The 24,113-nt window shown below is 48.1% G+C and overlaps 9 protein-coding genes across 9 annotated transcripts; 5 read left to right on the top strand and 4 right to left on the bottom strand.

Moving 5' to 3' along the window:
* Window positions 1–449: 449 nt before the first annotated feature.
* EYB26_005149 (uncharacterized protein) lies at window positions 450–4,579 on the bottom strand (the record flags this gene model as incomplete). The annotated part of the gene is made up of 3 exons (XM_054264439.1): window positions 450–1,026; window positions 1,081–3,979; window positions 4,042–4,579. 3 exons carry the CDS (start codon window positions 4,577–4,579, stop codon window positions 450–452), a joined length of 4,014 nt encoding a protein of 1,337 aa, XP_054120414.1.
* A 2,888-nt stretch (window positions 4,580–7,467) lies between these two features.
* EYB26_005148 (uncharacterized protein) lies at window positions 7,468–8,628 on the bottom strand (the record flags this gene model as incomplete). Its single annotated transcript, XM_054264438.1, has 1 exon — window positions 7,468–8,628. One exon carries the CDS (start codon window positions 8,626–8,628, stop codon window positions 7,468–7,470), a length of 1,161 nt encoding a protein of 386 aa, XP_054120413.1.
* A 742-nt stretch (window positions 8,629–9,370) lies between these two features.
* Window positions 9,371–11,021, top strand: EYB26_005147 (uncharacterized protein; the record flags this gene model as incomplete). Its single annotated transcript, XM_054264437.1, has 3 exons — window positions 9,371–9,977; window positions 10,029–10,623; window positions 10,685–11,021. The coding sequence occupies 3 exons, from the start codon at window positions 9,371–9,373 to the stop codon at window positions 11,019–11,021; spliced, it is 1,539 nt and encodes a 512-aa protein (XP_054120412.1).
* Window positions 11,022–13,482: 2,461 nt separating this feature from the next.
* EYB26_005146 (uncharacterized protein) lies at window positions 13,483–14,273 on the bottom strand (the record flags this gene model as incomplete). Its single annotated transcript, XM_054264436.1, has 2 exons — window positions 13,483–13,526; window positions 13,589–14,273. 2 exons carry the CDS (start codon window positions 14,271–14,273, stop codon window positions 13,483–13,485), a joined length of 729 nt encoding a protein of 242 aa, XP_054120411.1.
* A 277-nt stretch (window positions 14,274–14,550) lies between these two features.
* EYB26_005145 (uncharacterized protein) lies at window positions 14,551–15,394 on the top strand (the record flags this gene model as incomplete). Its single annotated transcript, XM_054264435.1, has 2 exons — window positions 14,551–14,661; window positions 14,777–15,394. The coding sequence occupies 2 exons, from the start codon at window positions 14,551–14,553 to the stop codon at window positions 15,392–15,394; spliced, it is 729 nt and encodes a 242-aa protein (XP_054120410.1).
* A 258-nt stretch (window positions 15,395–15,652) lies between these two features.
* On the top strand, window positions 15,653–16,851 carry EYB26_005144 (uncharacterized protein; the record flags this gene model as incomplete). Its single annotated transcript, XM_054264434.1, has 3 exons — window positions 15,653–15,742; window positions 15,797–16,382; window positions 16,436–16,851. 3 exons carry the CDS (start codon window positions 15,653–15,655, stop codon window positions 16,849–16,851), a joined length of 1,092 nt encoding a protein of 363 aa, XP_054120409.1.
* A 214-nt stretch (window positions 16,852–17,065) lies between these two features.
* EYB26_005143 (uncharacterized protein) lies at window positions 17,066–18,121 on the bottom strand (the record flags this gene model as incomplete). The annotated part of the gene is made up of 1 exon (XM_054264433.1): window positions 17,066–18,121. One exon carries the CDS (start codon window positions 18,119–18,121, stop codon window positions 17,066–17,068), a length of 1,056 nt encoding a protein of 351 aa, XP_054120408.1.
* A 427-nt stretch (window positions 18,122–18,548) lies between these two features.
* Window positions 18,549–20,015, top strand: EYB26_005142 (uncharacterized protein; the record flags this gene model as incomplete). Its single annotated transcript, XM_054264432.1, has 2 exons — window positions 18,549–19,347; window positions 19,402–20,015. The coding sequence occupies 2 exons, from the start codon at window positions 18,549–18,551 to the stop codon at window positions 20,013–20,015; spliced, it is 1,413 nt and encodes a 470-aa protein (XP_054120407.1).
* Window positions 20,016–20,621: 606 nt separating this feature from the next.
* EYB26_005141 (uncharacterized protein) lies at window positions 20,622–23,262 on the top strand (the record flags this gene model as incomplete). Its single annotated transcript, XM_054264431.1, has 4 exons — window positions 20,622–20,736; window positions 20,815–21,096; window positions 21,157–22,941; window positions 23,003–23,262. The coding sequence occupies 4 exons, from the start codon at window positions 20,622–20,624 to the stop codon at window positions 23,260–23,262; spliced, it is 2,442 nt and encodes an 813-aa protein (XP_054120406.1).
* Window positions 23,263–24,113: the final 851 nt, after the last annotated feature.

Below are 24,113 nucleotides of genomic sequence, written 5' to 3'. Positions count from 1 at the left end.
ACAGAGTACAACCTGGACTTGACTTCGCTTGAGGGATTCGATGCTCGGTCTACTGAATGATCAACAGTTCAACCAATCAGACTGGCTGATCAACATATCTTTCCCACACGGTCTCCAGTGAGTCCAGCCTCGCTGGCTTTGACTTGGTGCTCCGCTCGACCTCGGGAGTCAGTCCTACGCTAAAATGCACAAGGGGTAAGTTAACTTAGTTAGTACTGAATATGTATGTAATCAATCTGGAACCAACAGTGCTCTCTATGTCTAGAAGCGAACATACAAAACGAATCATCTAAATCATCAGTCATCAACCATCAACCATCAAACACATAATCCGAGCTCAACCAAAAATCAACTCCATACCCTCCACGGGTCTCAACGCAACTTGGGTATTTTGAACATAGACAACGAAATAATAAAAAAAAAAAAAATATAAAAACCCCGTTATGCATCTACATCTTGTAGATCTTGACCACCTTGAGCACATTCTTGCGGCAAATAGGGCAAATCTCAACTTCACGAGCACAAGTTACGCACGCACAAACGTGGCCACAGTCATAGAAGAGAGCATCTTGCTCTTCACCATAGCAAATCTGGCAAAGATCCATCTCCTCATCGGCCACTTCCCAGTAGCTGATACCCTTGCCATGGCGTTTGCCGTCTTTGTAGCCACCAACGTACTTGTTGCCCGTCTTGCTCTCGATAAATGTACCCTGGCCATGGCGCTGGTCTTCTACCCAGTCACCCTCGTAAGTGTCCCCAGATGGATACTCCATCTTACCCTGGCCGTGGCGTTGGCCAAAGATAAACTCTCCAACGTACACAGTGCCAGTGTCTGAAATATGAGTACCCTTGCCGTGATAGTACCCTTTGCTGAATTCACCGCTGTAGTAGTCACCATTGAATGTAGCGTCAACAGTTTTGGTGCCGGTGAAGGCCCGAGTCGGGTGTCTGCGAGATGAGGCCCAGATGTACTGAACAAGCCGGTCAGGGTTGGTGAATAATCCAGCAGCCCCGAGTTTGGCACGTCTTGAAAAGATTTGTCAGCATCATTATATATTTATCGGAAGAAAGCAAACTTACTGTTCTTTGTTGAGTCGATCACCCACAACAAAACAATGTCCATCGCCAACGGACATGGAGAATGTATCACTAGGTGAAACAGCCACGACCGATGTGTTGTCAATTCGAGACCACATGAGGAAATCCTTGTTGTCCTCCCAGCCCATGTTCTTGCGGATCTCTGACATGACATTGTCACTCAATGACGAAATAAAAGCACCAGCTGGTTTCAATGCCTGCTTCTCAGTGTCGAAGATCTGGATAAAGTAGTACACATGAGGAACACTTGGCACAGCTTCTGGCACCTCAGCAGGAGCATCGGTGCTGTGGGGAGTCGACTCGGCACTAGTATCTTGACTGTCAGAAGGCGAATCTTCCATTACCGTATCCTGCACCGCATCCTGAGTGGGCTGCGCGGTTTCTGCAGGTGCTGATTCAGTGCTTAGCTCCTCGGCGTTTGGCGCTGTTGTAGCATCGACATCCATGGCCTCTGAATCGGTTGTAGCTGTGATGGTGTTGTCAGCGGCAGGTGCTTCCTCGGGTGCAGTCACATCAGCTGTGGCATTCTCGGCTGGAACAGGAGCAGCTTCAGACTGTTGGCTTTCAACGGGTTCAGGAGCAGGAGCAGCGTCTGTCTGTTCTGGTTCTGCGATAGCTGCCGCCCCACTTCCAGATCCTTCGGCTGAAGGCCGCTCCTCATCCGAGTCCTGAACATCACGCACTTCCACAGTTTCCTCGGGCTTCTCTTCCACTGTCTTGACGACCGTTGGCTCTGGAATAGCATATGATTTGGCTGCTTCTTCAGATAAGACATGAGTCCAGAATCGCACAATCGTATCTTCTTTGGCCAAGGTTTCAGTCAAATCATCTTGTCGATCAAACAAGAGACCGGCACCGAGCTGCTTCTTCGTATGTCCCACTTTCCAGAGTTTCACACGATGACTGGCAATCTGCTCGGCATCACCTGATTTGGCAAAAGCAATCTTCTTCCGAAGCTCGGCAAGAGATGTGCTTTTTGGTAGAGTCAAATACATGGCATTGTTTGTACGTTTGGCCTGGGACATCAAGTCATAGGTGTCAAAGATACTTGGAAATGACTCCTCGATGACAGGAAGGCCATAGACCTCAACTTGAACGGTTTGCTCAGCTTTGGACTCAGACTCCGAATCTGCCGCAGTTTGGTAAGACTCTGTCTCGAAAAAGGTACGAAGTGGCTCAGCAACATCCCAAGCTTCCAACTTTCCAGGGAGGTATTCTGGAGCGACATCGTGGCGGACGTAAAGGGCCGCAACTGCAAAGTCATGACCAGTCTTGTCATTGGCATCCTTGAGCTTGCTATCGTCGAGTCCAACGTGGGATTCCAGAGCAGCCTTTCGTGTCAAGCACTCAACTCTGTTATGGCTGCCATCGTCAAAGGCGACCCACTTAGAGCCAGGACCACCAGGTCGCAGAATGCTGAAGAACTTGCCAGATGTGCGACGACCACGGTGTATAACAAACCCGTAAAGGTCATATTCACTAGACTGTCCACTGGCAACATATGGTGCCAAATCCAAAACCTCATCGAGATCTACTCGGTTGTAAAGGAGCTTCCATTGGCGGGCGGATTGATCGAAGCGTTGGCGGTTAAGTTCAACGTGAAGAACAGGAGGCAACGACCATTTGCCAGACTGCTCTTTAAAGTACCGGCCAAGAGCACCTTGAATAGTCTTCTCCTTGTCGACTGGGATACGAACACTGGTGATGAGCTGAGTAGGCAAGGTGTGAGTGACATTTGATCCCTGTGGATCACTCACTGCAACAGGCGGACTATCGAAAAGTTGAGCAAGCTCCTCGACAGCACCGGTGCCTTCAAGCTCAATTTCTAAAGTTCGTCGCATTCTCTCCCAGAATTCAACCACATCGCTCGAATACTCATGCAGGTTGCGCAGGGTTGACGTGACTTTGTCAGTATCGACGCACTGGTTCTCTGGGTTCTGATGACGCAACCGCCACAAAAATTCCTGCAAAGCTTCGCACAAAGGACGGGGTTTAACATTGCAGTTGCGGCGATGTTCCTGAACATCTACGCTCTGAATGATCTTCCTGAAAGGAGCAAGGTTGACCCATGCAGCTAATCCCGCCACTTCAGCGCTGTGGTTGATGACAGAATCACCAATTGGGCGGTAACCTGTCACAGCAAGACTATCCCAAACTGGCTCCGAGTCACTTGGATGCCACCACAGAGATAGCGTTGGGTCATCAAAGACCCGGATGTAGGCATCAAAAGCCAGGGTATCATTGCGCAACAGAGCTTGGCGCTGACCCTTCTGGCGAAGGTGAATCTCGTCCCAAGGACCGTGGAAATATGTCCAGCCCCAGTCAAGGTTGTGTGGGTTGAATTGATGGCAGGAAGATTGCATCCAGCCTGTGCGTGGTTCGTTAGGATTATACATGATAACGCCAATCTGTGCAGAAACCCTCCAGACGTTCTTGGACTCTCCCGCAGTAGTGTCTGTGGGGGTGCAATCGACACCAGTATAGCCGTAGCATTTCTTGTAGTTCTCATACCACTCCTGAGAGTTTTCCAAGGCAGGGATCTTTATGCTCATTTTTGGCTCGGTTTCATTCAAATTGTCCGTAGCGGCACCAGAGCGGACGGTGAATTCGGTTTCAGGAAGTTTCTCATCGATGTTCGGCATGTCCTTCGAGCATTCAACGTAAATACTCAAGGACTGGCTTCCGTTTCCTCGCGGGAAAAACTTGATGGTCCACCAGTATCCTCCAACGTATGCAGGCGGAGAACGCATAACCTTTGCTCGGTTTGGCTTTTCCTTGGTGCCTCGCACACCTTTGATTTGCCATGTGAGACGAGATTTCTCGGCTGGTCGATACTCTGGGTCATCGACATCACTGTAGAAGGATTTTTCCCAGTAATCGTCTAATCAAATATGCGTTAGTTCAAGGACAGTAATTAAAATAGAACTAGGGAGAAGGACATACATTCCAAAGCACTGTAATCGCCATCGCTAGCCTCTATCTTTTTCAATTCCTCTTCATCAGGAGAAGATGTGTCCTCTTCAACGCCTGCCCAGGTGGCAGGCTCCTCTTCCGGAGGGGCCGGAGCCTCTGTCTGTTCAGTAGACTCAGTTTCTGTGGGCTGAGTCGTTTCCTCCGTAGTCTCCTCGGTAGCTGTGGGGTTGGGCTCTTCTGTGGCTTCTGCTGCCGGAGCATCGGTTTGCATGGGAGCGTCTGTCGCGATTCCTGTTGTCGTTTCTGTTGTGGGTTCTGTTACGGTTTCCGTTGGGACTTCTGGTGCAATTTCAGGAGCAGCTTCCGATGCAGGTTCGGGGTTCTGAGTCTCCGCAGAAACTGCCTCCTGGGGAGGCTGTGTGGTGTCTTCCGAGGTATCCATTTCGGTGTTTGAGGCCTGTTCGACTTCTTGTGGTCGATCAAGTGTGTTTGAAGCATCTGTAGTAACTGGGACGCTTGGAACAGCTGGCTCCGTTGGGGTATCGGAGGGTTCCTGAACGGGATCCATGATGAGACGAGTAGACGGAAAAATGAGGATCAAGTAGATCACAAAGACAAGAAAAAATGGAAATTCCTTAGAACCAATTAAATCAAAATCAATAGCAAGCGAGAAAACGAGACAAACGAAGATGGCAACAACTGTAATCTGCTTCCAGCACAGATCAGAAGATGCAGAACAGTTTGGTTGGTGTGATAAGGATAGAGAAGAACAGGAACAGGACAAGAAAACCTTGAACCTAGTGTGTACAGGATGAGTATCACAGGAGAGAAGTCTCGACTCTCTTAAGGCCAGACAAAAGAAAAAAGAAGAGAGGAAAGTATATATGAGGCACGAGGAGAGGGGAAGGAACGGTAGATAAGTGTTTGATTGGGGCAAGAGCAGAGCGATTAGGCTAGTCCAGCTGATAAGTGATTAGCTGATTAGACTAGTGCATGGACATAGTGGAGCACCAGGATTCGCCATGTTGGGGTGGGCACTCGGCATTACTATGTACACTGATTACAGTACTGTTTGGTAAATACCATAATTACTCCAATGATTAGCGGTCAGTCGTTCAGATTTTGTTGCCGTGTGCCTGAGGCACTCCACCCTAGTATTCTAGCCGCCTGCGAAGCCGGGGGAACAAACCTTGGACGACGACGTGTCTACCTTGACACAGATGCCTGGCTAAGTCTCGTACGGCGTGATTGAAATTGTATTCGGCCCAGGATATCGAGTCTATTGAGCATTGAACAAAAATTTCTGCAAGTGGAAAAAAGACCTGTCCCAGATATTGAGATCCAAAATCACTGGTCGGCTATGCGGGTAAAGTGAGGCGAAGCCGAGCTGTCAACGATCGACCCAGCCTTCACTCCAGTTTGTCGAAGGTTGCCGGTAATTACTCTTTCGCAATAATCCGCCCAGTGCCTCAGCGTAAATGTATTTCCAAGTTGAAAAGCAGTCGCCCACTTCTCCAGCCACAGCCATAAAGGTGCACAGCCCGGTGTAGAGTGCATTTTCACCAGCCCGGTGGGAGGTGATAGCTGATGAGGCTCTTGCATCAGCATAGCCATCAGAGTAGTACAGTAATATATTTTCAAAGAACTGTTTCAGTTACCTAACCGTAAAATACACTATGCTAAAAGAACAAAAAAAAAAGTACTATGGCTTCTTCTGTCTGCTGTTGCCTGTACAGACTACAGAGTGTCATGTCTGTAACCATACTCGCTCGTATCGTGTCGGACCCGTTCGGGACTTTCTCTCGTTATTCCGCCAGTTCCTGCGGCCAGCCCCAATTATTTGGCTCGCTCGAGTGGGACCACGGTCCCGTTTCTGGCACACCGCCTTAGAAGCTTTTATTCTCGGTTTTTGGTGTTCCGTCTCGAGTTCGTCCTTGCAAAGTACTGTGGCAAAGTCGATTTCATTTTTGCTGATTGATCGATAACAGGATTAGTGCAGAATTTGCAGTTATTCAGTAAAACGAAATTTCGATCGTTCTTCTTTTGGGCGGCTAGTAAAACCGTATCCCTGGGAAACTTTCATCAAGGCACAGTGCCAGCATTGACTGACTCATCCAATCACTCATCACGTGCGTAATCTGAGCGCATTAGCCTTGTGGTCCTACAGAGTACGTCCATTTCTAGCCAATCGCTGTATCGCGTTTCATACGAGCTTTTACAAAGTACATCGACGAGTCAATTTGGTTACAAAGCTTCTCATAATGTAGGTAACTAGAGTCTCTGCTGCCTGGTAGGCAGAAACACTTATGCATATTCGAATAGTCAAGGGTAGCTGTCAGATCAATGTTCTCGGCCAATCTGCAATCGTGGGATGCCTAGCTGCACTTGACGGGGAGGCTGACTTGTATGCAGGCGAGGCGATGCAGATTGGCCGCGCGTTCGATACGAATCTGCCTCGTTACCATTTTTTCCCCGTCTCCATCGTAGATACTACCAGACTTACAAATTGCTATTTAGTTAGTCAACTGAAACGAAACCCTTCTAGCCAGTTGTTAACTCCTATACTCCGTAAACTCCATTGAGAACAAAACTAGGCATCCGATAAGACCAGCCGATAAGAAATGCTCCAGATGTGGCGGGCCCAGAGTGGATCATCTGAAAATCGGGGATCCGTCGTAGTCATACGTATTACTGTATCGTACGGAATCTTGTACAATACGCCTTGCCGACTTTAGTAAACCCTAAGGGCGCTTACCTTTCTATTCATTGATCCACGTTGCCTCTGCTCTATGGATCGATACAGCTGTCAACATAGTCAATGGTTTTCGTTACAGTCAGTCATTTGATCTTCAACTCTTGTTGAATCTCTTTGCAAACCAGAAAATCATTACTAGAAAGGGCCGATTGAGCCATCCGATATTTTTCGAGCGGAACCCATCGTTCCCCTGATCTGGTATCGGTCTGGATGTGATTGAATTAAGGTACAGTGGCAAATCTAAAGCCTCTCTTTTATCCGGGTCATCTATGGACTAGAGTATTATTCGATGTGAAAGATCTTCTAATCTACTCCATCTCATTTGCGCATTAGGAAAAAAAAAATGCCTCCGAATTGATAGTTCGGATAGACAACGTTCACGAATCTGGCGGGATATCATTGCGATTCGCCACGTGCCTTCAATCTTTCGTGGGGTGATTGATAGAAAACTATCAAGGGTATTCAGTAGATGCGTACCTCTCTCCATGGAGCTTTGACTGAATACCAGTGTATGCTAGAGGCTTATGCATGAAATACCCCTCGGCCCACTTTAGGGCTACGACGGCGAACACAACATGTAGCGATGCACATACATAGTACACAGCACATTGGTTCAAGGTGTAGTGCCAGATTCATAGAGCCGTGCAGTGAAGGGCCTCTAAAGTCTAATCAAGCGAGATCAACTAGACGAACTCAAAGCATCAATTCCGTGGGGTCTCTTGCTTCGATCCGGCAACGCCATCCCGACTGGCCCTTGCAAAAGTACTGGCAACGATCAATGGAAAGGCCACTGTAGCCTCCGCATAAACCTTGACACTATCTGCGCCAGCCTTGATCTTGCCCCAGCTGACGGCTTCGTCGGGCCGCGCCCCTGCATCACTCCCGTCAAATTCCTGGGCTGTATTGATATACACCGCGCTTTCTGCGCCGTTTCGCATCAGACACGCATTGGCGATATGATGCTTGACAATTCCACCGCCGAGGATAATCATACCCGCCCTTTTGGCGCGTACAGACATTGTATTAATTCGTCTCACGTCGTCGACAATGTCCACCCGTAGACGTTTGGGGGAAGTTTTGAAGGTATGAAAGTAGAGCATGTCGCCCAATGACCCATCTGTCAAAGCGGGACAAAAGATGGGAATGTCGTTCTTCCATGCCCAATAACACACAGACTCCTCGTTGTTGATCTCTTTACCCAATCTGTTGATAATCTTCGAAGGCGTCCAATGTAATTCATCATCCGGATCCCCGGACTTGGCGGCTGCAACTTTTGAGTCCTCCTGCTCATCAACCATTTTATCAAGAATAGGAATTAACCAATCCTCAAACGCGCAGTAGTTACTATTGGGAACTATAAGATTTCCAATTCTGTTCAACCCTTGTGCTCTGAGTCCTGCACCCGGCGTACTGAAAACTCCAAGATATGTCGGCGCAAGACACTTGATCAAGTCCTCTTCAACACCACCAGCCGTAGTCACAATCGCCGAGACGTGTTTATGCTGTACTAGAAACCGTAGTGTCTCCCTTAAACCCGATGATATCAAATTACTCGTATACCCCATGAAAATCGTCGTGCCCTCTCCAGTCTCGGGGTCACGGAATGCTCGCATGTCGTTTATGATCCGTACCGCTTCTCCGATAGCACTAGCCTGAAATCCCATGGTCGACATGTTCGACACGAGCTCGGAAACTGTTATATCACGATCGACATAGTCGTTGAAATCGACTCCGCGGACTTTTCTCACGTCGTCTGGCACTGGCACGGAAGGGACGAGGACGGCGGCGGTTGCGGAGGATGGTGCTTGATCGACATTGTTGGAGATGGTGTTCGCCTGTGGTGCAGATGTTTGGGAAGACATGTTCGTTAATATGACTTTTTTGGTGAAGATTGGTTGGGATAGAAAAAAATGCGATGAGGAAAATTTTTGTATAGGCTGCCCCGCGGCGGGGAACGGGGGGCTTTCGTGATAGATTTGGGCTTAACTGTCAAAATATTCGTTTGAGTTGCTATATTTATACTGTGATACTAGTCCGTATATGTTTCACGATTAAGGCTTGTCGAATAGTGGAACAATCATAAGAAGCCGGTTTTGGATGCTGGTGTGTAGATCCACGAAAGTTGCAGACGAAAATTTTATATTTCCGTTGCCTCACGGCTGGCGTCAGGTACATATAACCAACGCACACAGAGCACGTACCTCATTGATATGTACAGAAGAGCTAGAGACATGCAACAGCTACCTAAAAGTAAATAATCCATTGAAGCTCATAATATAGAAATTATATCCTGTACGATTCTCGAGTCTCTATAGGTACTAGAACAGGCTAACAAATCGAAAACGCTGCCCAATCAGAGAGCTGCCATATACCGAATTCAGCCTCGGCTGCACGCCCAATTCGGTAAGGCGCTCCTTCCCCGGATATTCCTTGTCATCTGTTGCATCTTTGTCTTTCTCCTTCTTCCTTTTCCTTTTTCTTTATTTCACGGGCGTGTACATATACTCGTGGTATATATGTGTCATTGCTATGTGCAATAATCTCTCCAGTTGTTAGTAATATATCGTCTGATACATCCCAGTCGTCGTACGGAATATCCTCACTATGCCGCACTCCGCACTTAGCCGCGCCGAAGTGGCCAAGCACAACACCGCCGACGATTGCTGGGTCATCATCGATCACAAAGTCTATGATTTATCGGACTTCCTTGATGCTCATCCAGGTGGAAATGTGGTGCTGGCCCAAGTAGCCGGAAAAGACGCCACAGCCGACTTTTACCAGCTTCATCGCCAGGAGGTCCTGACGAAATACAAGGACTTGTGCATAGGAACCTTGGAAGGCGAGACGCCAGAAGTCATTGACCAGAAACCTGGCGATCCCAGTGCTGTACCATACGCCGAGCCCTTGTGGCTGAGACCCGAATTCAGCAGCCCATACTTCAAGGAAAGCCATCGGCGTCTACAAAAGGCAATCCGCGAGTTCACCGACAAGTACGTGACGCCGGAAGCGCAACAGAAGGAGAAGGATGGCACGTATATCAGTCAAGAATTAATCGACCGTATGGCAGAAACCAATATCTTGGCTATGAGGTTAGGTCCGGGAGAACACCTTCACGGCCGCACGTTGTTGGGTGGTGTGGTGGATGGTAAAGAGTTTGATTCTTTCCACGACATGATTGTGACCCAAGAGATGGTTCGGTCAAGTGCCAGAGGTATGCACCTGTAGAAGAAAACTGATGTCGATAAGCTAACAAGTTTCATAGGCTACCAAGATGGTAACATGGCAGGCATGTCCATCAGCCTCACAGCTGTCAAGCAGTGGTTGAGAAACAAGCCCTTGAGAGATCAACTCATGGAAGAAGTTCTCTCCGGGAAGAAGAAGATGTGTCTTGCCATTACGGAAGCCTTTGCAGGCTCTGATGTTGCCGGTCTCCGTACGACCGCAGAAAAGACAGCTGATGGAAAATACTATATAGTCAACGGAACCAAGAAATGGATCACAAACGGCATGTTCTCTGATTACTTTGTGACTGGATGTCGTACCAAGAAAGGTTTCTCTGTGATTTTGATTCCTCGCGGCGAAGGTGTCGATACCACGCTTATCAAGACGTCCTATTCTACCGCTGCGGGAACCGCCTTTGTGCAATTTGACAACGTCAAAGTTCCAGTCGAGAATCTGTTGGGTGAAGAAGACAAGGGGTTCGTCGTTATTATGAGCAATTTCAACCACGAGCGATACATGATGGCAGCCGCCGTGATTCGTATGTGTCGTGTTATTGTCGAAGAGTGTCTGAAGTGGTGCAACCAACGGCTTGTGTTCAATAAGGCACTTATTGAGCAACCTGCTATTCGTCAAAAGTATGCTTCATCCTTCTCCACATATATGTGTTACAACCACTAATAAAATTGCTTCAAATAGACTCGCCAAAATGATCTCCCAAGTGGAAGCAAACCAAGCCTGGCTCGAATCTCTCACCCACCAAATGTGCCAAATGAGCTACGCACAACAAGCTAAACACCTCGCCGGTCCCATCGCTCTCCTCAAATCCTACTCCACCCAATGCGCTGGTGAAATCGCCAGTTCCGCAACCAACATCTTCGGTGGCCGTGGCCTGACTCAATCCGGGATGGGCAAGATCATCGAAAACTTCAACAGGGGTTACAAATTCGATGCCATTCTCGGAGGTACAGAGGAGATCTTGGCCGATTTGGGTGTTAGACAGGCTGTTAAGAACTTTCCGAAAGCTATGCTTTAAAGCATGGATCACTTTTGCATCTTCGTTTTTGACTTGCATATCCTTGTATATTACGCAACACTTTCTATGTGCTGAGGCGCCTATCAGTCACATATTGCTTGCGTCTACAATTCATAGCCCAACAGGGAGACTTGAATACACGGCGTGTACATGACATTTACATGTATACATACATTATAATATTCTTCATTCCGAGTACGAATGACAACCCAGATTTATAATATCCATTTGGCATATAGTATGGTTGTTTGAACCAGTTATCCAAAAATCTACATTTATGCACGTATCTATGCACCTGAGTGTTATAGCGCTGAAACAGAGCATATCTTTCAACATCAAAGAATGCTTCATTCACTTTGATGTTTCATACACCAGGAATAGCATCAATTCTTTGTGGATACGAAGGCCTCCGCGCAGGCATAAATATACCTACGTCCCCCCCTAGATATCCTAGAAACCAGTCATCATTAGTATTAAGAATCAAACCATATTATTGCCCGGGCTCAACTTTTCACAGGCTTTATCGGACTAGCCTTACACCAATCCATGCTTCGTGTTCTTGAACCGTGTTAAACCGTCAGTTGTATAATATTTCGAATATTATTTCGAAAGAGGAATAGCTGCGCTTAGAATATAAACAATCAATACCGAAATCATACCATCAGAAGAAACATCTTTGGATTACCTGGGTGTTGAGCCGGAGTTATCCATTAATATAGTTAATACTAATTCACACGTGATCCCGATGAGCCCTAGGAAGCCGTCCTCAATATCTATGACTTTGACAAGATGATGTACTCTAGGAATATCGATTATAACAGACGAGGAACAAATGTACAATAGAAGAATCAACTTTTTCACATAACGCCCAACCCAATGCCTGTAAACATAAGATCACAACAAAGCACTAGAGCAGATGGAAAGCAGAGGAGGAAACTTTTTTTCATCATCTAATCTCTACTTCTTTGCCTTTTTAGTCTTCTTCGATTTCGAGGAAGAAGTCGAAGACGATACATCCACGGATGGTTTCTCCTCCCGAGTTTCAGTTTCAGCAGGCTTCTTTTCCTTCTTGGAGCCTTTCTTTTTCTTGTCTAAACTCTCCTCCTCTCCGGCAGATGGGTCCTTCTCAGACGCAGAGCTGGCTGCGATATCCTCTTGCTTGGGCTTCTTTTCATCCCTCTTAGCCTTCTTGTCCAAGACTGCCTTGGGATTGATACCCTTCCTCCTTAGACGGTTACGTTCAGCCCGAGCAATGAGTTCCGCGTCTTCCTCTTCGTCGAAAGGTCCAAAGGCTTCTTCACCGACAGCGACTCCGTTCTCATCTGTGATTGGTGTCTTGTCAATGACCTCGGCGTCTGTATCGTCGGCTTCCGATGCAGATTTGTCGGATTTCACGCCATTATTAGCAGTGGCACCATTAGTCTTGCTAGCACCGGGGCTGGGGCCAGTCTTCTTGAGTTTGCAGACAAAGAAACCATCAACGTTCTCTCTGTGTGGGAAGTAGCGTCTAGTCAAAGTCATCTTCTCATCAAACTTCTTGCCCATGTAGCTGGTGAAACCCTCTGAGCCGAAGCTTCCAAGACCAGTATCCACGATTTTGACATTCGGGCGTTTGCGTAGGACGTATTGAACAACCTGCTCATTTTCTTCAACTGTGACACTACATGTCGAATAAACAATGTAACCACCAGTCTTGGAGTGATGGTCCGTCGAGTCGATCGCGGCAAGTAAAAGTTGTCTTTGCATGTGCGGGATAGCCAAGAAATCACGTTCTGTCTTGTTTGTCTTGACACTGGGATCCTTGGAAATGACACCGGTACCGGTACAGGGAGCGTCAAGTAAGACTCGGTCAAAGCCACCAAGGATCTTGGGGAAAGCTTCTTGACCGTTGTAGTTGCAGACAATAGTATTCTTGCAGCCAAGACGGTGAATGTTACCAATCAAACCCTTGGTACGGACTTTGCTGGCATCATTGGCCACGACAATACCGGTGTTGCGCATCAAGGCGGAAATGTATGTTGTCTTACCGCCGGGAGCAGAGGCCATATCGAGAACGCGCTCGTTTTCTTGTGGAGCAAGCGCCATGACGGGAAGGAAAGATGATGCAGCTTGCAGAATGTAGTGTCCTGCAAGGTATTCGGGGGTGGCACCAAGAGGGACTGCAGATTCGAAAACTTGTAAACCGACTTTGGACCATTTACCGACAGGTTGCAAAACAACACCTCGATTGATCAAAGCCTGTGCAAGGGTGCGACGATTGGTGCGCAAAGTGTTGGTACGAATGACCACGGGACGAGGGATCTCGTTCGCCTCGAAAAAGGCAAATGCTTCCATAGGAGTGAAGAGCGACATGAGCTTTTCGGCCAGATAGGGGGTATAGCCGTAATATGTGCAGATATCATCTAGCAAAAGCTGCATGTAGTCTGCGCGAGATTTTCCAGGCTGGCCAAGAGTTGCTAAATCACCCAAAACTCTCAAAGTATCTGTAATGCGTGTACGAAGTAGCTGCATGTTTGGCGCGATACCTGCTTTTGCTGCCGTATCCGCTTCGCCAAAAATGTCGGGACGTTCGCCGGCAATATTAGTCTGCATGGCTGAGTCTTGCATTTCTTGCCTGGCCTCTTCTTCCTCCAATTGGCGCTGCTCGTCGAGCTTTCGGGATAGCCCTTCAATGTTCGCAGCCGTGAGCTTCTCTTCAGCATCTGATTCATCTTCGTCATCTGAAAACATCTTCTCTCGTGGGTGGTCCTCCTCTTCAGAGTCGAATACCGATCCTTCGTCGAATTTGCCCTCTTCCGCATCAGATCCCTCACTGATGTCGTCTAATTCGTCAAATTCGTCTTGCATTAATTGATCCAGATTGGGAGCACTGCCGCTGCCCCAGCTGTCATCGTCATCGCCACCGTCTTCCGATTCCGGTTCGGGCTCAACAACCTTCTTTGCTGACTTTTTGCTCTTCTCGGCCTTTGCAGGAGTTTTCTTGGGCGCTGCGACGACGGCTGATTTCTGTTCTTTACCGGGTTTTCCATTGGCCGTGGCACCATTAGCCTTGGCCTTGACTACCTTTGTCTTGATCTTCTTGGTCTCAGGTTCGACCTCGGGCTCGGATTCTGCGACTGCCTTTCGTCGTTTTTTCCCGCCTTCTGCTTTGGCTTCAGCTTCAGCAGCCTTTCGTTTCTTGATGAGGTTGATGGTAGCCTGATCCAATGGAGCAGGAGGTCCCTGTTTCTTCATTCGACGACCGACACCCATTTTTGTGGTATGAAAATCAACAGGAAAAAAAAGAATTGATATTGATAAAATTCATGGAGCAAATCTCACCAAGCCGAACGATAAGAGAACTAAACATTTTTTTTTTCCCGGTATCAAAGCGGTGTGGCTCGGCAGAACCGGCTCCACTGTTTGTGGGCGGTGGAACTGGCCTCTGAGAGTTCTCTCTGATGAAGCGTCATTGTATCGATTACACTGTCTTTTCTTCACCGTCGAAAATATACTCCGCATTGCAAATTGCAACGTTACAGCATCCGAAATGACCGAAATATCATTTACTAGAAGCTTCCTCCAGTCGGTGGACACAAAGCCCATCAGGCTACCGTACGACTATGTTGCCGACCCTGTGACGACACGGCTGCCAGTGCCAGTAAGTCCTGCGCTTCTCGATGGATCGAGTCTCTATTTTCCACTTGAAATCCCGAGCCTGAGCTGGAATTTCTCTGTAAAAGAAAAACACCGCGCTGACTCTTACCCTGCTACAGTATACACTTCCCCGCCTTCAACCCCCACACTCTCCAATGGCAAAGAAAATCAAGACCGCAGCTGCTCCAGGATCCGCGAAGTCAGTAACCGTTCAATTGAAATCCGCACGAAACCCTGTTCTCGAAGTGTCACTGGACAATGTCCCCCTCACAACAACAACCATCCACGACTTGCGCGAAGCAGTGCGTCAGCGAACCGTTGCGGCCGACGGGACGCAGTCACCAGCAGCAGATAAGATCAAGATATTATATAAGAAGAAACCAGTTGGCGGAAGCGCAGAACGAACCCTAGCTGAAATCCTGGGCGATTCAGAACCCGAAGTCCTCAGCGGAGGTAAAACAGTTGAATTCGGTATTATGATTATGGGAGGCGCATCAGTCAAGCCGGAAGTGACAGAATCTCCGGCTGGAGCAGGGGCTAAGATAGCAGAGACAGTACCATACCCCTCCAAGCCGGCGGAGGGAGCCAGTGGATCTGAAGTCTTGCAAACCGAGGAGTTTTGGAAAGATTTGGAAGGATTCTTAGAGTTACGGACAAAGGATACAGTGGAATCTCTAAGATTAGCGGGCATCTTCAAGAGGGCATGGCAGGCGGACGCTGCTCAATCCAATTCTTGATAAATATTCTAACCTTCAGAATACAATTGATACCAACTTGTATATTCACCTGATCTCTTTTCTCTCATCGTAGTAAATGTAATGTAGATGTAGAGGCTAACCAATCGGGGAAGTTGTGCAAGTGGGTTGGTCCGGATGAAGTCATACGTAATTGGCTGGCCGGCTGTAGCCTGCGGAATCCAGACCGTTATCTGGAAGCTTCATTTTTCTTCTGTCAACATTGAAGAAATCGTGTACATTCAGAAGGCATTTAGCACCATGGAGAGATCTACGACTCCGCCTGCCTCGGCGGCTCAACACGGCAAACTCCCGCGAGGACCTATCACACCAGAACAACAGCGTCGAATAGTAACTATGTCTCTACACCCCTCTGCATTAATCCAATGGTCTAACTTTGAGTAGGAAATCAACCGAATGAAAGCCAAGGCTATACGTGAGCAACGCGAAGCTGAAGCAGCAGCAGGCCAGCCAGCAGTCCCGTCCAAAGTGTCCGGCGTAAAGCGGTCCTTCAACACAATGACATCAACCCAAGGACCCTCTACACTCCGCGATGCAGCCAACAACCGACCTCTCGAGAGCATCAAACCCGCTCGCGCATTCTCCAAATATGTCGAATACGAGTTCAGTAAGATGACTGATACAAAGGGTGGTTTCTTGACGCAAGAGGATGATCCACATAACAAAGCATTACATGTGACCGATGGGAAGGAGCAGAAACCGGCGAATATGACTCAGAAAGAATGGGAGAGGAATCTCCTTTTAGACGATTTGAGGAGAAATAAAGCCGGCCCATTCGAGCCTGGCTTGAGTGTGCTTGATGAGAAGGCTAGCCAGAGGGCGTGTAGAGAGTGCGGCAGCCTGGAGATTGATTGGAAATGGGAAGAAGCCTTCAAATGCTGCGTGTGCAACACCTGCAAAGACAAATTCCCTGAAAAGTATAGCATGTTGACCAAGACTGAGGCAAGGGAGGATTATCTTCTGACAGATCGTAAGTTCTATCCCGGCTTATTATGTCCTGACAGAAAGCTAATCTACCAATAGCGGAACTCAAGGACGAGGATCTCCTGCCGCATCTCAAAAAGCCCAACCCCCACAAATCTACATGGAATGATATGATGCTTTACTTACGATTCCAAGTTGAAGAGTACGCATTCTCATCCAAGAAATGGGGTTCTCCAGAAGCCCTCGACGCAGAGTTTGAAAGGAGAGAAGCAGAAAAGAAGCGCAGGCGAGAAGCCAAGTTCAAGCAAAAGCTCACCGACCTGAAAAAACGTACTCGAGTCGAGGCTTATCGTCGCAATCGGCAGGGACCTGCTGGCGGCAATTTTGGCGATGATCTTGGTGGGAAGAAAAAGCATGTGCATGAATGGGGCAGGCAAGCAGAAAATCCCGAGACGGGGATGACTGTGAAGACTTGTGTTGAATGTGGGATGGAGGTTGAGGAATTAGAGCTATAATGGCTGATGGGAGGTACGGGCTGGCGTTTGATTTTTGCATTAGATACCCTATTTGTTTGGAAAGTATATGATCTTTTTGATTGTATATGGCTTATGAATATATTTCGTTGTGAGATGTGAACATCGTCACTATGAGCTTCATGCCCTAGTTAGCAATTTTTCGTAAAACCGTGATCGCTATCGGATATCAAGATGAGCTAGCTGATCGTCCACCTTAAACATTCTGACTTACTCCACCGATTATTCTTTGCGTAGCTTCTTGTACCTCCTGAATAATTGCTGCTGCATCTTTGACCCCGTGAACCAATCCAACAGATGCCCCAGCATAAGTGGCCAATCTACCCCCCGGCCCCCAGCCGTTGCCACCGACTTTCTGAGCCTCATCATGGAGCTTCTTGAGATCCTCGAATGACGTACCTGCCTGTTGCTCTATATAGGATTTGTTGATGATCGTTCGTGGCATGTATTCTTCGGGCCAGCCAAAGGTGCCCCGAAGGTGGTTGTAAAGTAAGGTACGCGTAGTGTTTACCGCACCGTCGTCAGCTCGCACAACCTCGTTTTGATATCCACGACTGATGCGTGTCTCGCTGGCAGCAAGGAATCGAGTTCCCATAACAATACCAGAAGCACCCAAACACAAAGCAGCAGCCGCACCTCTTCCATCGGCGATTCCTCCTGCAGCAAACAGAGGGATTTGGCTTCCTTGAGCTAAATCCGCCACCTCTGGAAAAAGAGAGATAAGTCCTAGACCATCTTTGGCGCGACCATGACCTCCAGATTCAGAGCCTTGGACAACAATTACATCCGGGAGCTCAGAGCTGCGTAGGAGCTGTTTTGCCTCAGCCAAAGTTCCTATTTGAATCCATATTTGTGTCTGAGGTGACGCTATGCGAATCTTGAGTGACCAGTTGTCTAAATCCTTTTGACCGTTTCTCGGTGCGAAAAGCCAGGCAGCACAAGGTCTAAGTTCTTTTATAGCGTCAGCGGCAATCTCGACATCGTCACTCCATAGCTGGAAGCCAACGCCAATGGGCAGAACTGAGTCATCAGAAGATAAAGTTGAAAACACTTGCGATTTCCGAACTGATATTGACGCTTCTCGCAAATCTGCCATGGAGTCTTGGGTTTTCGCGCCAGTTCCAATGAATCCCAGTCCACCAGCGCCGGAAACTGCGACAGCCAACGCTGGCCCTGACATTATCCGCATCGGAGCGCTGACAATAAAAGGCTTGGTGACCCATGGATATCGCGACGCCAAATTCTTTGCCATGGTGAGAATATCGGACATTTGATAAAGTCTAGACACGGCTCTCAAGATATTGCGAACGCCTATATATATCCCTTCGTATAACCGTTGTAGCTGATTATCCCGCACGAACCGACGCTACATCATGGGACGCAAGCATTACACAAGTGACCTCAATTAACTAGTCAACTTGATATTGAAAATCACATGAGCAAGGCGATTGAGAATCTGTCACATAATCAAGCGAAATTTTATTAGTTATGCGGAAATAGGTGAGGATGATTCGTCAATGTTAGCGAGAGCGATCAATATCTTCAAGCGGCAGAATGGTCCTTGGCGGTGGGCACTTTCGACCTCCACGGAGTAACCAGAACATCAACAGTCTCAACTATCGTGAGGAATGTGCGCCTTCATCCCCTAATCATGCCAAGCTCACAATCGCCACAAAGAAATGTCCCGCATGAATGATGAACTGTCGCCCTTATCGTCCGGAATCGACAGTGTCACCCCTTTCCCTCAATTAGAAGATGATGTTGGTCTCGCAACACTAACTCCCAACGACGACGATGAAGCGCTACACATGAAAGCTACGCCTCGGCGTAATCGCGCTGGCACAACCCATTCTGTGATACGCGCAAGCCCTTCACCAAGTGTACCGAAAAGTGAATCACAATCGCCAACGGAATTGTCGGACGATACGAGAAATCCCAATGCTGAGCAGATCCTATCGCCCAGCATAGAGATCCAAGAAGATTCAGAGGATGCCGAGTTCCAGTCACAATACTACGTGGAAAATGAGTCATTAGAGGGTGCCGAAGATCTATCGCTAGGCTCTACCGGCGAGGAGTTCAATGACGATGACGATGAGCTACAAGATCTAAGCAGCGACGAGGATGGTGACGACGACTCTCATGAAAGGGGTAGCCATAGCGTCAATATGCATCGACCATTCATGCAATCCACATCTTCGCTAACAGGTCCTAATGCATTTGCGCCGCCCTTCTATAATCGACCGCCGACACCCCTTCCTCCTTCGCCGTCTTTGACCTCGTTGTTGCGACCACCGTTCTCCACGACGACGTCGAGGCCTACTACCCCTGATACCTCTGATGCGGAGACACCAAATGATACGGAAGCTGCAGTCGCGAAATCCGCGAGAATCGCGACAACGGTTCCCAGGGCGAGTCCGAAGGTGCCAACGTATGAATATTATGGCTTCGTGCTCTACCTTACGTCTTCTTTCGCATTCTGTATGTGTGAAGTAACTAATGTAAATGCCATGGCCGACGGCTAATAATCTCTAGTGATGTACCTGTTATGGTCATACCTTCCGTCCCCCTTTCTTCATCAACTTGGCATCTACTATTACCCAAACCGATGGTGGTCGCTTGCCATTCCTGCATGGCTCGTCATGTTTCTCGTTTACATATACGTTGCTCTTGCATGCTACAATACCGGTTACTTGACACTTCCGATGACATCGATTGAAAACATTGTGGATGAAGCAGCTAATATAGCGGTCATTGATGGTAAAGGGCGGCGGCGGCTCGGTGGTAGCGAGAAACTGAAGCCCGGCTCAGCGACCAGTCAGACAATGTCCACCGCACAAAACCGAAGGGTACCAGGCCTTGCATCGTCCAACAGTGCTAGTGGCAGCGGATATCTACTGTGGAAAGATGTCTGGGCCGAGAGCACTGACGCCGTCATGGATATACCCGTCGGAGGCGTATGTGAAGTACTGTATGGTCGGGATAGGGAAGAAGACCCTAGTATTAGTGTCCACTCAGAAGAATATGAATCGGTGCATGATTCTTGGCGCAGGCGCTTCCGTGAGGATCTGTCGCTGTTCGACGATTCTTCGAGGTATCGTGCTGCTCAATACTCATCGCCTATCACCGATGTTGGACGTTCCTGGTAGCATGCATGTTCGGTGAACAGTGAATAGTATGATTTACATAAGTAGCAATGATACCCTTCAACAAAGTATATTGTTTGTGATTCCATGTAGCGCTCAGCACATATATAATTGCAAATATAATAGGGAGTAGTTAATTGCAAGTAAAAGTCGCTCCTGAGTAAGAAATGACTGTAAAAGTGAAAGGGGCTTAGACGCAAGCCGATGTATTTTGGCAGCCAATGGTTGTGGGAGCACTAGCACCAAGCTAAACACGCGCAAATGCCATACCGCAACGGACAGACAGCTTCCCCATCTTAACTTACTTGTCGGCAAAGCCAACCACCTCACCTCGTCTCAACCCACAGCAACTCGCACTTATAGTTGCACAACACAACAGCTTACATTTCTGTCGTTTCCTCGGCCGACTCGCTGATGCAGACACCTGTCGTTGCGCTGCCATACGGTAATCGGTAGGGTTCCTACGATTCCTACGGAGCTGATCACTACAATCCCGAAACACACCTCCGCGCCGAACAGTCTGTGCTTTCGCAGCGCCGATTCTAGTCACATCTGCCTCAACATTGTATATTACGACGTTGGTAATACAACTCGCGGAAACTTGCCTTCATGGCCTGGCAGTCTCCTTCTGCCATGGCTGGCAGCGGAGGAGGACTCGGGGGTGCTCCAGGTGAGGGGATGCCAAATCATCCTCACCCACAAGGGACGGAGTACACATTACAAGGTACGGACTCGGCCGAAGAGGAAGATGCCTCCATCGATTGTGTGTCGATTTTGTTCTAATTTTGATATTCTTGGTTAGGGGTCATGCGCTTCCTTCAAACCGAATGGCATCGTCACGAGCGAGATCGCAACGCTTGGGAGATTGAGCGTGCAGAGATGAAGTCTCGGATTGGACGATTGGAGGGCGATTTACGAACAAGTAAACGATTACATGAGTCTTTGGGGAAACATGTCAAAATGTTGGAGATTGCCTTGAAAAAAGAGCGGGAAACGGTCCGCAGTCTACGCAATGGAGAGAAGCTCGAGGAGATTCGCGACCCAAAGGAAGTCGCCAGAGAAAGTCTGAAGCATATTTCGCAGAGTCCGTTCCCCACTGAACTCGCCGCTTGAATGTTTTTGATAACATGCTAATGTTCGATAGCTAACAAAACTCAAACGGCTTTCCTAGTCCCAGAACTGGAGAACGATCCAGCTCATGCCGACTTTCGACAGGATGCGGAACGCGAAAAGTCCCGTGTATATCTAAGCAAATGTGCCCAAGAGGTCTCATATCATGTTATTCCCGCCTCGCATCCGCCGCCAGAGTTCACAAGCCAGGATTTGCAGGGCAATCTATACGGAGAACAACAGTTACCACAGCAAAGCCTTGAGGAGGCATACCACCAACAGAGACAGAAACAACAACAACAGCAGCAGCAGCAGAACAATATTATGGTTCGTGAATCCGCGATGCAGAACCACCAGTCTATGCCAGCGAATTATGCAGAAAACCCTCGATCAGCCATTTCAATAGCTCATGCTGAGCGTCGAAACCTTGCCTCCCAGACCCAAACAAATGCCGTTGAAAATTTTCCTTCTGACGATTTGAGTAACAAAGGCAACTCAGATGAGTCTAGTCTAGCCCGCTCTTCCCAAGCTTCCCAGCAACAAAAGCCCCAGGATGCCCCATCAGAGACTGGTGGCTGGAACTTTGAAGAGGCCGCTCCGACACCTGACGTGCAAGTCGATTCAATACCGCATCATCGACCAGACACAGATGCGTTTCCTAAGGCCAACTTTGTGCCAGCCAAATCACCCCCACGCGGATCTCACCGGCGTAAGAGCTCGGGCGCGACAAGGCGAAAAAGCGAAGGTGCTATAGACAGAGATTCAAGTGCATTACAACAGAACATTGACTCTACATTCAAAGTACGGTTTGCTCTTCGTGGCCATCTCGACGTTGTACGATCGGTTATCTTTACTGGTGGCGGTAGTCCATCAGAACCTGAGATATGTACTGGTAGTGACGACGGAACCATCAAACGTTGGATACTTCCAGCTTCGTATGGTAGTTTCGGACCTGGTGCCGGCAACGACCTGGATATCACTAGCTATTTCACACATCGTGGCCATGTTGGTGCCGTCACCTCGCTTGCCGCTTGTCCTGCCTCGCCGAATTTCTCAAACGGTGGTCGTGCTGTAGGTGACGGATGGGTCTTCTCAGGTGGACAGGATGCCAGCATTCGAGTCTGGGAGCGTGGCCGAGTTGATCCAAAAGCAACTTTGGATGGCCACACAGATACCGTTTGGGGGTTGTGCATCTTACCTGGTACAGCAGGGTCGGTATTCGGAGATGTTTGCAGCAATTATGGCGGCCCCGATCGCATTTTGCTGGCTTCTGGTGGTGCCGATGGCCGTATTATCGTCTGGGCTGTGAGCGCACCGCCACAAGTCACATCTCCTCAACCCGGCGCTCGGCGAGGTGCCGGCGGCCGTCGAGCCAATTCAATCTCTTCTGGATCCAACTTCCCGTCTTCTCCACAGCCTCACACAACTACTAGTACAGTCTTCCACTATACCATTGTCCACAATATCGTCCGAACCGAATCCCCATCACCAACATGTATCAGTCCATTGTCCCTTGCGGGAGTGAACTTTGTGGTTTCGTACAGTGATGCATCTATCCTCGTCTATGATACCAGGACAGGCGAGGAGGTTGTCGGAATGGCCAGTTTGGAAACATATGATGGAACGCCGTCAACAGGTGTTAACTCTGTCGTGACTTCTACCATTGGTTTTGACGGAACGGCCAGTCTTGACCCGAACCGAGCCTTGACAGAAGAAGAGGCAGTTGTTCATGGAGCAACAGGAACGAGCGGTGGCGTGGAGGGTGTCATTATCAGTGGCTACGAGGACAGATATATCCGATTCTTTGATGCAAACAGCGGTAAGTCTTAGTAACTTCCTTGGGTTGCTAAGAGAATCTTTCGTCTAATATAATTCAATAGGACAATGCACGTATACCATGCTAGCCCACCCCTCTGCCATTTCATCTCTGTCCTTGTCACCCGATGGTCGCGAACTCGTCTCCGCCGGACACGATGCAAGTCTACGGTTCTGGTCGTTGGAAAAGCGAAGCTGCACCCAAGAAATCACCAGCCACCGATTAATGCGTGGAGAAGGCGTATGCTCCGTTGTCTGGAGCCGCGATGGCCGATGGGTAGTCAGTGGAGGAGGTGATGGAGTTGTCAAAGTATTCTCTCGATGACTGATGATGTAATATCTTGCTACTTGTTCTTTTTTTTCCCCTCTTGGTGCTATGTTTCATGTTCCCTTGATAATCCTCTTCATCGCTTGCATTCTTTTCAAATCGACTTTGATCTTTGGATCTACTACGAGCGAGCATTTGCAATTGGGAGTCGTTTTATAATCATTTATTTTGAGACGAGACGGGCATCTCTATTTCTTGTTGCTTCTAACTCTTTTGTCGCTGTTTTATTACTGACCCCAAAAACATGACCCCCCCTTTTCTTCTCTTCAACCCTTCTTGTGAATACATGTATATGTTCTTTTTCTGTCTAGGAACTTATTTTTTTTTCTCTCCCCACTTCCAAATTATGAGCGTGGACTTCTGATGCGTTCTGCTGGACTGACAAGTCTTGATAATGTGTCGTTGGGGGTTTGCTCAATGTCTGAGATGGTATCGTATTTCGAGGCGTTGGATATCGAGAATAATAAATGCATTTTCTTGGATATCGAATCACTCTATCTATCATCAATAACATTGACAGTCTAGCTGACGGTGAATCTAGTCCTACTTTTAGAGTTATTGTTATACCAGATGCCATCCCACTTTTAATAAGATGGGCGCTGATATTGATGCACATATGGAGATCTATATTGAAACAGGAGCTAATATGGCATATGAGGACCAATATCTCAGCTTCTCTCCTATCCCTCATCCTGATCCCGGTGCACTCTCAAAGCGTTTGTCGACAGGGCAACTCTGTAATCCTGAAAAATCAGGCATCCTGTTGACAAACGCTCCCAAATACGCAATCATACCTTTCCCCTCGTCGTTTTCCTCCCTCTTTGTTTTCCTCTCCCCTCTTCTCTTCT

The sequence above is a fragment of the Talaromyces marneffei genome, chromosome 4, assembly GCF_009556855.1.
Source record: "Talaromyces marneffei chromosome 4, complete sequence".
NCBI lineage: Eukaryota > Fungi > Ascomycota > Eurotiomycetes > Eurotiales > Trichocomaceae > Talaromyces > Talaromyces marneffei.
This window is presented reverse-complemented; position numbering and strand designations above follow the sequence as displayed.